General features: G+C 45.1%; 1 protein-coding gene across 1 annotated transcript in view; it reads left to right on the forward strand.

The window, feature by feature from the left end:
- Window positions 1-1,312: 1,312 nt before the first annotated feature.
- The window catches only part of LOC111963242 (cysteine-rich motor neuron 1 protein), a 52,927-nt gene continuing 40,319 nt past the window's right edge, over window positions 1,313-13,920 (forward strand). The window contains exons 1-3 of the mRNA XM_070443351.1: window positions 1,313-2,013; window positions 9,509-9,670; window positions 9,897-10,070. Coding sequence (XP_070299452.1) covers window positions 1,725-2,013; window positions 9,509-9,670; window positions 9,897-10,070 — 625 coding nt within the window. The 5' untranslated portion in view covers window positions 1,313-1,724. The remainder of the gene's footprint in view (window positions 2,014-9,508; window positions 9,671-9,896; window positions 10,071-13,920) is intronic.

A 13,920-nucleotide genomic window follows, 5' to 3' on the forward strand; every position in this document is an offset into this window, starting at 1 on the left:
TGGATACTCACCACGCTGCATCTTGGTCTGACATTTCTTATTCCTCGTCAGAGGAGGACGAAGAATTCCGTTACAGTACTGAACCCCAGTAGATTATTTCTTAACAGTTGAGTTTTAGTGAGTAGCACTGCTTTCTGTTCATGAGCATAAGCAGGGAAACATAGACTCAAAACAGATTACCACCAGGAGTCATAGTGAGCTGAAAAAGATTCAATAAACTGTGGTGCTTTGCCGACAAGTAACATAAACAAATGTAGAAATATTGTGTGTTACAAGACTTTTTCTGGACCAATATCTGATATGCCGTCATAACATAAACAACGTGAATAAAAACAACTGTAGCTAACTGAAAGCGGCCTGTCCTCTGTGTGAGAATCATTGAGTCCAGTACCCTGACTGTATGACATGAAGCCGAGGCACCCATCGGCCATCAGGGACCCCACTCTGAGCTCTGAGCTACAGCAGTGGACTCTCAAGAGACCCACCATGTTTCAAAAAAGCACCTAATGTCCAGTCTTAAGGAGTTATCTTTAAYGGTAGCTAAGTTTTGCTGAACATCTCAAGACAATACACATGACTAGGGCCTATAGCCAACATGTCTTAATAGTGGCGAGCTAAACAGCTAACAGGGGATGTTGTAGGCTACTTTGTAAACGGTATTGTAAATGGCACAATATGACGTACCTCATATAGACCTGACCAAGGTGTCCACTGGTCATTGGCACCACTACTTTAGGTCTCCACTGGTCACTGCACTGTCTTGGGCAGAGAGAACTCAAGATGTGGCTGAGCCTTGCTTAACAGCTCTCTGAAGTGGACAAGGGCTATTGGATAGGCAAATTATACTTTGACATGGGCCATCAACTGGAGTTATTGGGATTGAATGGTCCAGTGTGCAGATATAAGCGTAATAATCAATTTGATATTTCAAAATCAGTTACAATGAGTATTTACCATAATCCTCAATTGAATTGAAAATATATTAAAATAGAAAACAGCATGTTTTAAATGAAAATGTGATTAAAAAAATTAAACTATGCATTTGTCATTAAGTTAAAAAGTTTAAAAGAAAAGTAAAAGTGGAAAGAACATTATGTTCAACGGGACTGTCAAGGTTATATTGAGAATGCATACCTATTGCGTAACAAAATGAGAGGACCAGCCGAACGATTAGGGGATATCTAAATTCAAATTCTCCCTCCGTTCGCTACTTGTGACTGGGTGGCGTCCATGTCAGTCAAGAGGAAGGGGTGCTGCTAATTTCTATGTGCCTGTAATGTCAATTTGGGTCTCAGATTGCATCCCYGTGTTTTGGTGTTAGGGCATCCTCACTCTTCTCCTAACGCAGAAGACAGACATACRCACACAGTGGATGTCGTAGGACGCGGCGTGAGAGTAGCATAATATTATTTTAATTGAAACGACACTGAAAGTACACATACCTACTGGCATCTCTCCTACCGGAGAGACCAGAMCAGGAGCATCCGTTCACTTTTCCACGGTAGGCTATTGTAGACGGCTATATGCTGCCTAGTCTGTTGTAGTGAAGGTACTGACAGCGCAAGGCACCAACAACTTTTTAAATACATTTTTCAACGGTAACTTTTACATTTTGGAACAACGGACCTCGCGGATTTCATGTGGCGATTCACTTGACAGAAGAAAATAGTCTGTTTACATTTTTAACATACCGAACTTGTTGAACTCATCATCAGCTTTGAAATATGTTCAGTAAGTGTTTGGTCACATTCGTGCATTTCTCAATTCTGGTGCGTGTGTTGATGGCCCATGAATGTAAGCCCTGTGATATCCGGACGTGTCCGCCGAAAGCCTGCGATAGCGGCCGGACTCTAGCCAAGGACCCGTGCGGATGCTGCGACCAGTGTAGCCGGCTGGAGTGGGAGCCGTGCGGCGGCAAGGACTGGGAACTGGGCTACTGCGCCTTAGGACTAACCTGCGCGGCTGTCAGCCAAACGGGAGCTGTAACGCTCCCTGATATAGGAGTTTGTAAAGGTGCGTAGCCTATGTCTAAAATAAGACTTGCATCACTTTATGAATAAAGTAGTCCCAATTAAATGTTGGTATTGTTTCCCATTCTGAAATGTGAGCATAACCTAGAGTGGCAAAACATATCTTAATTTTACAGTAAGGCTACTAGGAAATAATTTCTTATTGATTGATGGAAGAATAGGAGGTTTGGCTTTGAGGTTCCAACAACACGATTGTTCATCAAGATCACTCTCAGCTCAGGGCATAAAAGTTTAATCTCCGTAGTAAGTGATTATTGTCATTTGGCTTGGCTACACTACAGTGTGCCAGCCAGTTCATGATTCCATTGACTGTGCTGTGTTGACATTGTCTCTCTTCTCAGTGGGTTGGTTGGACCAGATTTCAARGTTTAAGTAGCTCTTGACTGCCAACAGAGGACGTCTCATGTTAGATAGACTGTTCACTTTCCCCATTTAAACTCCAGCTCTCTTCGCTTGCAGGCATGACAATAGGTTTGGCAACAGCTTTGGCAGCATGCCTCCACGTCAGTCTTATTAGAGTGCAGACTTTACTGCCAGAGCCCAACCTGACATCTCTAAAAAGTAATTGAATTGAGATTAAACAAAAATKTATATTTAAAAAGCATGTGCGGCTTAACAATGGGAAATGTGTTGACTGTAACTGTGCATGTACACTTCAAGTACTCTGTCTTAATTTGATCCTGAAACAGATTGGCTGTCCTTGTAGAAAGTGTTTTGCTGTGATGTGGCTGCACAATCAGTGGGCCTGTGATGTGGCTCTGAGGGCTCCCTTGGGGTCAAGGCAAAATTGCAAAGGCCATTGGCAGATTTATCTGAATGACCTTACCATGAATCACACTGTAGTGTCCCTGCCTTCCCTCCTATCAGACCCATGTCCTATACCAGTTGTATACTAACAGTCTATAAAGCTGTTGTGCACATGATATCCCTGGCTCCCAGGAAGATTATACTCCAGAGGCTGGCTCTCTAAATCTCTTATAGGGCCTCTAGGCTACCCATCCATCACCATTGTGTGTGTGTGTGTGTGTGTGCGTGCGTGCGTGCTTGCGTGTGTGCAGGCGTGCATGTGTTCTAGCCAAGATTAGCTCTTCACACAGTTGGTGAGGGAGAACAGGAGTTTCCCCCTGAGAGAGGTGGGCATGGGGCATGGTCAGGATCACTTCAAACACCCTGCCAGTCAGTCCCTCACCTGGTCTCTATCCAGACTGAAATAAAGGGATTGCATGGGACTGACAATACCAGAGGTGAGAGAAAGCAGTCCCACGTTGGGGCCGGATCTACATGACCCTGCCCTCCATCATCACGTTGTGGGGTCTGGAGGTCCGGAGGTCTCCGACAGCAGGGTGTCCCAGGAGACAGTGTCCCTGATTGGGCTTTATTTAAGGTTGTGCTCAGAGGCCTTAATCCCCTTTCATACCCCCAGTTACTTCCTCTGTCAAATTAACAACTTTGAATGGGTCCATGTGAATGGCTTCCATGATTGAGTCGTGCCTCTGGTCCCTTAGCGGTGGGCCCCAGCACATGCACGTGGCCCCCCAGCAGAGTTGGCTGGGTGCRGGTAAATAAACACCTCACAGGGCCCAGGTTGATCCGGGATTTCCCTCCCATGCCAGGGGTAGGGTATTAAAGTGGTTGGGTCGCAATCAGGAGTAGGGGGTAAATGTTTCCGCTTTCTGATCCCTGCTTCTCTCTCTGCTCCTTGTTCTGGGTGGTCAATATGGAAGAGTGATAGAGGTCGAAGGAAGTAGACCAAGTATTCATGTGATGTCTGTAGTAGACAAACGTGTACATTCAATGAGAAAATATTTGGTACAATTGATATTGAACAGAATGCAAAATATCCAGTAAGTGTAAGCTTATGACGACTTTTGGACTGGATTTGCATACTGTATATTAAGTGCAGTCATTTGAAGGACAGTTTTCACCTTCAAATCAAATCAAATCAAATTGTATTTGTCACATGCACCGAATACAACAGGTACAGTGAAATGCTTKCAGTTTTGCAGTTTTAAGAAAGTAATTACTGAAATAAACTGAAGTTAAAAAAATTCTAATAATGAAGATGAAAAATAGAAAAATAGCTAATAATTAAGGAGCAACAATAAAATAACAGTAACGAGGCTATATACAGGGGGTAACGGTACAGAGTCAATGTGTGGGGCACCGGTTAGTCGAGGTAATTGAGGTAATAATGTACATGTAGGTAGAGGTAAAGTGACTATGCAAGGATAATAAACAGAGAGTAGCAGCGGCGTAAAAATGGGGGTGGGATGGGGGGACAATGCAAATAGTCTAGGTAGCCATTTCACTAGCTGTTCAGGATACTTCTGGTTTGGAGGTAGAAGCTGTTAAGAAGCCTTTTGGACCTAGACTTGGCACTGCGGTACCGCTTGCCGTGCGGTAGCAGAGAGAACAGTCTATGACTAGGGTGGCTGGAGTCTTTGTCAATTTTTAGGGCCTTCCTCTGACACCGCCTGGTATACAGGTCCTGGATGGCACGAAGCTTGGCCCCAGTGATGTACTGGGCCACACGCACAACCCTCTGTAGTCCGTTACGGTCGGATGCCGAGCAGTTGCCATACCAGGCAGTGATGCAACCAGTCAGGATGCTCTCAATGGTGCAGMTGTATMATTTTTGAGGATCTGAGGACCCATGCCAAATCTTTTCAGTCTCCTGAGGGGGAATAGGCATTGTCGTGCCCTCTTCACGACTGTCTTGGTGTGTTTGGACCATGATAATTTGTTGGTTATGTGGACACCAAGGAACTTGAAGCTTTCAACYTGCTCCACTACAGCCCCGTCGATGAGAATGGGGGCGTGCTCGGTCCTCCTTTTCCTATAGTCCACAATCATCTCCTTTGTTTTGATCACGTTGAGAGAGAGGTTGTTATCCTGGCACCACACTGCCAGTTCTCTGACCTCCTCCCTATAGGATGTCTCATCGCTGTTGGTGATCAGGCCTACCACTGTTGTGTCGTCGGCAAACTTAATGATGGTGTTAGAGTCGTGCTTTGCCATGCAGTCATGGGTGAACAGGGAGTACAGGAGGGGACTAAGGACGCACCACTGAGGGGCCCCCGTGTTGAGGATCAGCGTGGCAGATGTGTTGTTACCTACCCTTACCAACTGGGGGCGGCCCGTCAGGAAGTCCAGGATCCAGTTGCAGAGGGAGATGTTTAGTCCCAGGGTCCTTAGCTTAGTGATGAGCTTTGAGGGCGCTGAGCTGTACTCAATGAATAGCATTCTCACATAGGTGTTCCTTTTGTCCAGGTGGGAAAGGGCAGTGTGGAGTGCAATAGAGATTGCATCATCTGTGGATCTGTTGGGGTCGGTATGCAAATTGGAGTGGGTCTAGGGTTTCTGGGATAATGGTGTTGATGTGAGACTTGACCCGCTTTTCAAAGCACTTCATGGCTACGGATGTGAGTGCTACGGGTCTGTAGTCATTTAGGCAGGTTACCTTGTTGTTCTTGGGCACAGGGACTATGGTGGTCTGCTTGAAACATGTTGGTATTACAGACTCGCGAGGGACAGGTTGAAAATGTCAGTGAAGACACTTGCCAGTTGGTCAGCGCATGCTCGGAGTACACATCCTGGTAATCCGTCTGGCCCTGTAGCTTTGTGAATGTTGACCTGTTTAAAGGTCTTACTCAGATCGGCTATGGAGAGCGTAATCACACAGTCATCCGGAACAGCTGATGCTCTCATGCATGCTTCAGTGTTGCTTGCCTCAAAGCGAGCATAGAAGTTATTTAGCTCGTCTGGTAGACTTGTGTCACTGAGCAGCTCGCGGCTGGGCTTCCCTTTGTAGTCCGTAATGGTTTGCAAGCCCTGCCACATCCAACGAGCGTTGGAACCGGTGTAGTACGATTCAATCTTAGTCCTGTATTGTCGCTTTGCCTGTTTGATGGTTCGTCAGAGGGCATAGCGGGATCCGGGTTAGAGTCCCGCTCTTTGAAAGCGGCAGCTCTGCCCTTTAGCTCAGTGCGGATGTTGCCTGTAATCCATGACTTCTGGTTGGGGTATGTACGTACCGTCACTGTGGGGACGATGTCATCGATGCACTTATTGATGAAGCCAGTGACTGATGTGGTGTACTCCTCAATGCCATCGGAAGAATCCCCGAACATATTCCAGTCTGTGCTAGCAAAGCAGTCCTGTAGCTTAACATCCGTGTCATCTGACAACTTCCTTATTGAGCGAGTCACTGGTGCTTCCTGCTTTAGTTTTTGCTTGTAAGCAGGAATCAGTAGTATAGAGTTATGGTCAGATTTGCCAAATGGAGGGCGAGGGAGGGCTTTGTATGCATCTCTGTGTGTGGAGTAAAGGTGGTCTAGAGTTTTTTTTCCTCTGGTTGCACATTTAACAATAAAGTGGTTGTTTATTGTTATGACAGCTGTGATTAGGGAAAGTTGCCTGTGAATCCAAACACGTAGATAACTAACTTCACCCCCAAAGGGTATTGCACCACTTGAGTGATATCAATGTTTGGCCAGGGTGTTTTTGTTTTAGCTGTCTCACTGTGTTAGTGCCCCCTCTTCTCTCTTCAAAGCTCCCACCTTCTCCAGAGCATTTACATACCACCTCACAGAATGTCTGTCCTCAAGAGCACAGACTGGACACTGCGTCTTGTCCAGTACTTCTTCACATGCTGTCCACTTCCCTCTTCCTCTAGCATTTTCTAATATTTCAAACACTTCCTTTTTAGCCCGYTATCAGCCACAGGGTCTCAGAGGTCAACTTTCCCATCGCAGCTCCAGATRCCAAGACAAGCAGTCTCCATGGCTGAGAGGACTCCCCCAGAGACCCAGCTGTGATCCAAGCCCTGGCCAGAGTCAGAGCAGGACCAGGCCAGGCCAGCTAAGTGGGGTCATATCACAGCCAGGGGGTCAACCTAATCATTAGCTACAGTAATTAAAGGTTCACTCCCCCCCATCCTCTCATTATGCTTTGTCTACCTCCTGCCTCCAACTCCTGAAGCATCCCACAGTCTCAGACCCCTAGTGTCAATGTCTGCCGCGTACAAATACTCTCCTAGGCACAGAAAAGCCCAGAGATAGAAAAAAGTTGGAGGTGCGGATCATTTAAAAGTGACAGRAAATGAGGAAGAGTTTTGGCGAGGCAGTAGAGGTCTGTTTGAAAGCATGCTTGTCCTTTCTCTCTACCAGCTGGCTGGTCTACCCAGGCTGCCTGATAGACAGAGGAGTTTTCTATGAGATGACATTTCAAGGCCAAGCCAAAGTTAATATGGGTAGTGGGTACCTCTTCCTCCCCCCTCTACTCTCCCCAATGTCTCAGCTGGTTTAGCTCATAGGGACCATGACTGTCTGCCAMCCAATATTTAACTCTGGAAATAATCACTTTTAGAGTCTCTGAAAAATATTCTGTTTGGCCATATTCACATTTCGAGCTGCAGAATTAACACCTCAGAGAGAGCCATGGGTTAGTCTGGGTGACCACTATAGGCTACATACAGAGAGCTCCACTTCAAGGACCACTTCTGAAAGGAATAGAAGTTCATCCCTGTTTTCCCTCAACATCTAATAACACAATTCTATGTTTCTTATTAATAAATTAACAACGTGATTTTTCTTAAGTATTTTCTAAAAARCCAGCCAAGACATTTCATTCATACACCATCATATTTAATGAATCATCAATGCATTGTCTCTTGGCCCATAGGACAGTATGAAAGCAAGGCCTCCCTTTCTGAAAGAAAATAATGAAAAGTATACCCATCGCACCTCAATGAAAAGTATACCCATGGCACCGCTCAGGCACTCATTTTCTACAACAGTTCTAAATGTGTCTGTGAGACAAGCCAGCATATTTTGATAAGCAGTAATCAAGTCTTTACGTTGTTGATTGAGGCCCAGGGGCTAAGCCGTTGGAGGGAGAGGAGAGGAGCAGAGCAGAGCACTGTGCTGTGGCGTGTTCTGTTTGAGCCTGTTTACTCTGTGGCAGGCAGCACTGCATCAGGCATGAACAGAGCCACCCTGTGGGGGTCCCTGAGGAGCAGAAAGGGGGGCTCGCCCCGGCAGSTGACGTGGTGGGTCTTCTGATCCCAGGGGTTTGGTGGTAATTAAGCCACATGGTGAGAGGGGCCCTGTCTCCCCTCCACCCTCCACCCACCATTGTCATTAGATGTGTTTGTGTAGAGCTCAGCCTGGAGGAGCTGGGTAATTCCACGAAATCAGTCCCTTTTGGTTAGTGAATTATTCATTTCACATAATTGTAACATTCTGTCATGATGAGCACATGTTCACCTTAATAAAAACATGTTTTCCCCATCTCAAGAGGTTAAATAAATAAAATACTACTGTAAGTGACTATTAACTGTCAAATAAAGTAACAGGGTTGACCGTAATACATGGTTGACCGTAACAGGGTTGACCTTAACAGGGTTGACCGTAACAGGGTTGGCGATTTCATCTTAAATCATCCATAAATCCCCTTGTGACAGGGGGAATGGAAGCTTGTTGTGTGCAACAGGGAGGGGCATTTAAAAAATATATATATTACATTTCTAGCCTGTCTATCTATGGGTAACAAAACACCAGAAAATGGCTAAAAAGAATAGAACCAGCTCACCTGCTTTTACACCATGATTTGACAATCATATGTTCAATGTTTCTAATGTAATAAATAATAATAAAAAATAATAGTATCACCGTATTAAAATAAGAGTTCAGTTCACATAACAGGGTTCACCTTAAAATGAGGGACAGGCACTTTTTTTTWACCTTAAAATGAAACACTAATCACATGGTTTGGCATGGGCCATGGTGGTGGCACACAGAGAGCAGAGGAGGAATCAGGACAGCCAGCAGAGGGGAACCCTGGGAGGGCCCTTCGCTGTGGAACAAAAGCAAACACATCAGCTCAACAGCGGTGTTATGGCACGATATGCAGGGCAGGAACAGATCAGGGAGGGATGGCTGATGCAGCCCAGGCCCCACTATGCTGCGCTGGGTCGCTCTGATGCAGCCCAGGCCCTACTATGCTGCACTGGGTCGCTCTGATGCAGCCCAGGCCCCACTATGCTGCGCTGGGTCGCTCTGATGGCAGCCAGGCCACTATGCTGCGCTGGGTCGCTCTGATGCAGCCCAGGCCCCACTATGCTGCGCTGGGTCGCTCTGATGCAGCCAGGCCCCACTATGCTGCGCTGGGTCGCTCTGATGCAGCCCAGGCCCCACTATGCTGCGCTGGTCGCTCTGATGCAGCCCAGGCCCCACTATGCTGCGCTGGGTCGCTCTGATGCAGCCCAGGCCCCACTATGCTGCGCTGGGTCGCTCTGATGCAGGCCCAGGCCCCACTATGCTGCGCTGGGTCGCTCTGATGCAGCCCAGGCCCCACTATGCTGCGCTGGGTCGCTCTGATGCAGCCCAGGCCCCACTACACTGTGCTGGATCGCTCTGATGATGCTTCTCTTCTTGTTCTCTCCTCTCCTCTAATATCACGTTTCCTCTTCTCCACAGTTCTGCCTGACAGCCCGGAGGCTGGGTTGGAGGATGAGCGCTGCCCCCTGCAGACGGGCTGTGACAGAGCGGGGGCCATGTGTGTGTGTGACGCTCGTCAATCCTGCCTGGGCTCCTTCTCCTACCCTGACATGGAATCCTGCATGAGGGCCGGCAAGACAGGTGAGTCTCCCACAACTAGCAGTCAGGAGCAAAGAATGCAATCCTTTGAACGTTGCTAATCCGTATCAGATGTTGAACGCTGGTGACTAACGCTAGGAACATATCTTAGTGATGACACACAAGCTCAGGCTTTGCATGAGGGTGCCCCAGCGTGGATCTGTGTGGTGCTATTGTCAGTGACTCATGATGACTGACTATGTCCTGTCCCCTCTTCTCTTTCTTTTAGAGAGCCGTAGACATGAGCACCGGGACAGGCACAGGGAGAAGTTTGTGGGCCCCTCCAACCCAGCCTGCATGTTTTCTGGGTGCAACCTGACAGGACAGGGCTGTGTGTGTGAGTCCCAGAGCTGCCACCACCACTTCRCCTACATCAACCGCAGCCAGTGCCAGGAGGCCGCAGGTAACCTTGAACTAACCTAAAACTAACCCAAAACTAACCAACAACTGCTCAAGTCATATTGCAGAAAGTGGGCTGATACAGTGAACAAAATGTAGATGCAGATTCAAAAACAGATCTGACCTTTTTTATCCTACAAAATCCTTGTATTGCTGTTTTACACAATCTCTATTTGAGTTGATCTCAGCTTATTAAGCATATGTGGCAATAGTGATAGGCATGTACACTAATATTTACGTAGAGTCATGTGCTACCTGACTCATAGAGTACAGCGAGTCAGCACAACCTGTGAAAAATCACAGAGGTGTAGTAGACAACCAGTCAGTCTATTTCAAAGTCATTTCCATGCCAACACTGAGACAGACAGAAAGGCAGAGAGAAGTTATATTATGAGGAGAATGCACTGTGGAAATATGAAGTGTTATAAATCTGCTTACACAGTGTTCAGRCTGTAAAGTGTAACAGTATAGTGTGCTGGCTGAATGCTGTCCCTGTCCAGGGTTAAAGCCCTGAGTGAGGAGGAAGATGGAACTCCACAGAGCTCAGGTACCAGAGTGACTATTATGGGCTGTTTGTTTAAATGTGGTTCATAGAGAGGCCAAGTGTAAGTATCCATGTAGCTGACTCTCTGACTGGTACTTCTAAGTGAGAATTGTTATTRAGGTGGGTTCTATTTCGCCCCTTTGACAGAACTGTGAGAGAGAATCATAAAGCCAATATGGCAGCTCTCTCTGTACGTATGAAGAACATTGGTCTCATTGAAAAAGTGCCAGTGAGTGAACTCAGAGACTCTCTCTGTCTCGCTGTGTTAGTTATCATTAGTTGCTTTATAATACTATACAGCCACATTGTGCCAGAAGGCTGGACTCACGTCAGTATACTGAGCACATTTCTACAGCTTAGGAGGCCCAATTCCAWGTTTTTTATTCATATTTTTATTATAGTTTTTTTAACTCTGCATCGTTGGGAAGGGCTCGTAAGCAAACATTTCACGGTAAAGTCTACACCTGTTGTATTCATCGCATGTGACAAATACAATTTGATTTGATTTGACTAGATCCAGAACTAAAAAGTTTGTTTTAGATTTGCCACATCAGATTATGTTTGTACTTTCATTCTTTTTTTTTATTGGATCATTCAGTTGGGAAATGGCGAAAATCTGTTGTTGCAAATCGGTATAATTCCTGATAATATAATGATGTATGGGGTAGAGCAGCCAGTGTAGCTGTAGTACTGTAGCTGGCGACGTGCCATAGAGGCCTATCTGAGGTTATTAGATCTACAAAGAAATGTTGGGGTTGTTACAGAGCATTTACAGTCCCTTGGCTGTGTATTTGGATATTTCTCCTAAGCCAAATTTGATCAGTAAATCCCTCTAGACATGTGGGAAACTGTGCTCACATTGTATTGTTGAGAGAGAGTGTCATTAGCTTCTCCTGTGTCACTATGAAAAATATACACTAGTCGACTGCTGCATTTCGCAACTTCCCGTCGTCAAGGGCGGCCAAGAGAGGACGACAGCGTGAAATGACAACACTGAAAACAGTAAACAACATTTTTTAGCAGCCTATGGGTTTTCACCACTCCTCACACACCCTTCCAACAGCCGCTCATTAAGTAACGGGTTTATGTGTGTGTGTGTGTGTGTGTGTGTGTGTGTGTGTGTGTGTGTGTGTGTGTGTGGGTGTGTGTGTGTGTGTGTGTGTGTGTGTTGTGTGTGTGTGTGTGTGTGTTGTGTGTGTGTGTGTGTGTGTGTGTGTTGTGTGTGGTGTGTTCGTGGTGTGTGTGTGTGTGTTTGTGTGTGTGTGTGTTCGTGTGTGTGTGTTCAAGGCAGTCATAATTAACTTGTTTTGTCTGACTGGCTTGGTGGAGATCTTGCTGTCTGTCGTCAGTGCTTTTTTTTTTAATGAATAACCCTGGTTGCAGTGCTCCTGCTAGCATAGTGGCAGGGACTTTAGAGGGGTCGTGGGCCTACCCATCTCACCAAGTAGTGCTTTAGCTCGGTATGAATGTGTCCGTTAGCGTGTGATGTCTAAATATAATATAAGCTCTGGTTTTGCTGCATGAGATTTACAGTGATTTCGACCCCTCTTCACACGCAGTTGAAGAAGAAAGCAAAATTATTGCCAGTACATTAAGCACTTTTTCAGCCCTGTATTTGAACACTACATCCTCTGTCTGTACATTTACATATGGTAGTGGTTTGGGACTGGCTCTTCATGTTCAGATTGTAGAGTAGCCTTCTGAGGCGGGCCGACCGTCCTGACTGCTGTTCCTGTTTACTGTTTGTTTGAAGACTTGGGGCGCAAACGTAATTTGCTACTTCACTGTCTGCAGCGCTTGATCACCAACAGCCATCTCTTAGTATCTGTAAAGGTTCTCTATATATGTACTTTCCGCATAATGACACACGTTGTTGGACTTCAAAAGGCGGTCAATGTCATGATAGGTGCTGTGAGGTGACATTGACACAGGCACCATGTGTCACTAAGGAGGAAGTATTAGACAGAATCTCTGAGGATTGATCAGATTAGTGGAAAAGAAGGAGGCCAGGCCAGGGAGCCAGCTAGGAAGCTGGCTAGGGGTAGTCAGGGAAGCCATCTTAACAAGTTATTTGTGTCAAGTGCATAAAATGGCCTGGGATCTCTGCTTAGTTCTCCGGCCCGGTGTGTGCTTTTATGACTTTGATTAATGATAAGGCTTTAAGCTGCTGTGCACAAGGAGTTTCCCGATGTGGCCTTCAGAAGAGGGACTTGTTCTGTAGCTACTAATACTTTGATTTGATTCATGTTGCTCATATGACGTAATATTGTAATGGCCTACAGAGAGCAGATCTGGGAAAACGGAAGGTGGATGTAATCCGTTGGGTTGTTTTGCACAACTACTGTATATCACGTTACATCAATGTACTTTAAACTTTAAACTCCCAACCATGGGCTGGTCCTCATGGCTAACCTCAGAAGGTTAATATGGGTGAAATGCAGTTATATACTCTACCAGTACAAGGTTTGGACACACCTGCTCATTCAAGGGTTTTTCTTTATTTTTACTATTTTCTACATTGCAGAATAATAGTAAAAACATCAAAACTATGAAATAACACATGTGGAATCATGTAGTAACCAAAAAAGTGTTAAACAAATCAAAATATATTTTAGATATATTTAGATATGGCTACATTGAAGAATCTCAAATGTAACATATATTTTGATTTGTTTAACACTTTTTTGGTTACTACATGATTCCATATGTGTCATTTCATAGTTTTGATGTCTTCACTGTTATTCTACAATGTAGAAAAACCCTTGACTGAGCAGGTGTGTCCAAACTTTTGACTGGTACTGTATATACTAGGTGACTGACACACTGTTTTGAAGCCACCGTTCCTCCATGTTGGTATTTTGGAAGCTATAGAAATGCATGTATTAATGTCTACATTGCCACATTTATTATAATACAGACACTGAAATTCATAAGTTTAAATTATATTATGTGAGCTAAACATAAAAATAAATAAATATCTAAAGCCATTTTCCTTACAGTATCATTTTTCGAGAGTACTAATGTTACTGTCCCCACTGCAACAACAAAATACTTAAATACATGCAATGTAATACTGTAGAATTCCATTCGTATGGAACTGCTCCTAGTGTTTGAATACATCTTTTGTAAAATGGGGCAGTATTGACGTTTAGTACACTGCTCAAAAAAATAAAGGGAACACTAAAATAACACATCCTAGATCTGWATGAATGAAATATTCTTATTAAATACTTTTTTCTTTACATAGTTGAATGTGCTGACAACAAAATCACACAAAAATGATCAATGGAAATCAAAGTTATCAACCCAT

Source organism: Salvelinus sp. IW2-2015, linkage group LG4q.2, assembly GCF_002910315.2.
Source record: "Salvelinus sp. IW2-2015 linkage group LG4q.2, ASM291031v2, whole genome shotgun sequence".
In the NCBI taxonomy this organism is placed as follows: Eukaryota; Metazoa; Chordata; class Actinopteri; order Salmoniformes; family Salmonidae; genus Salvelinus; species Salvelinus sp. IW2-2015.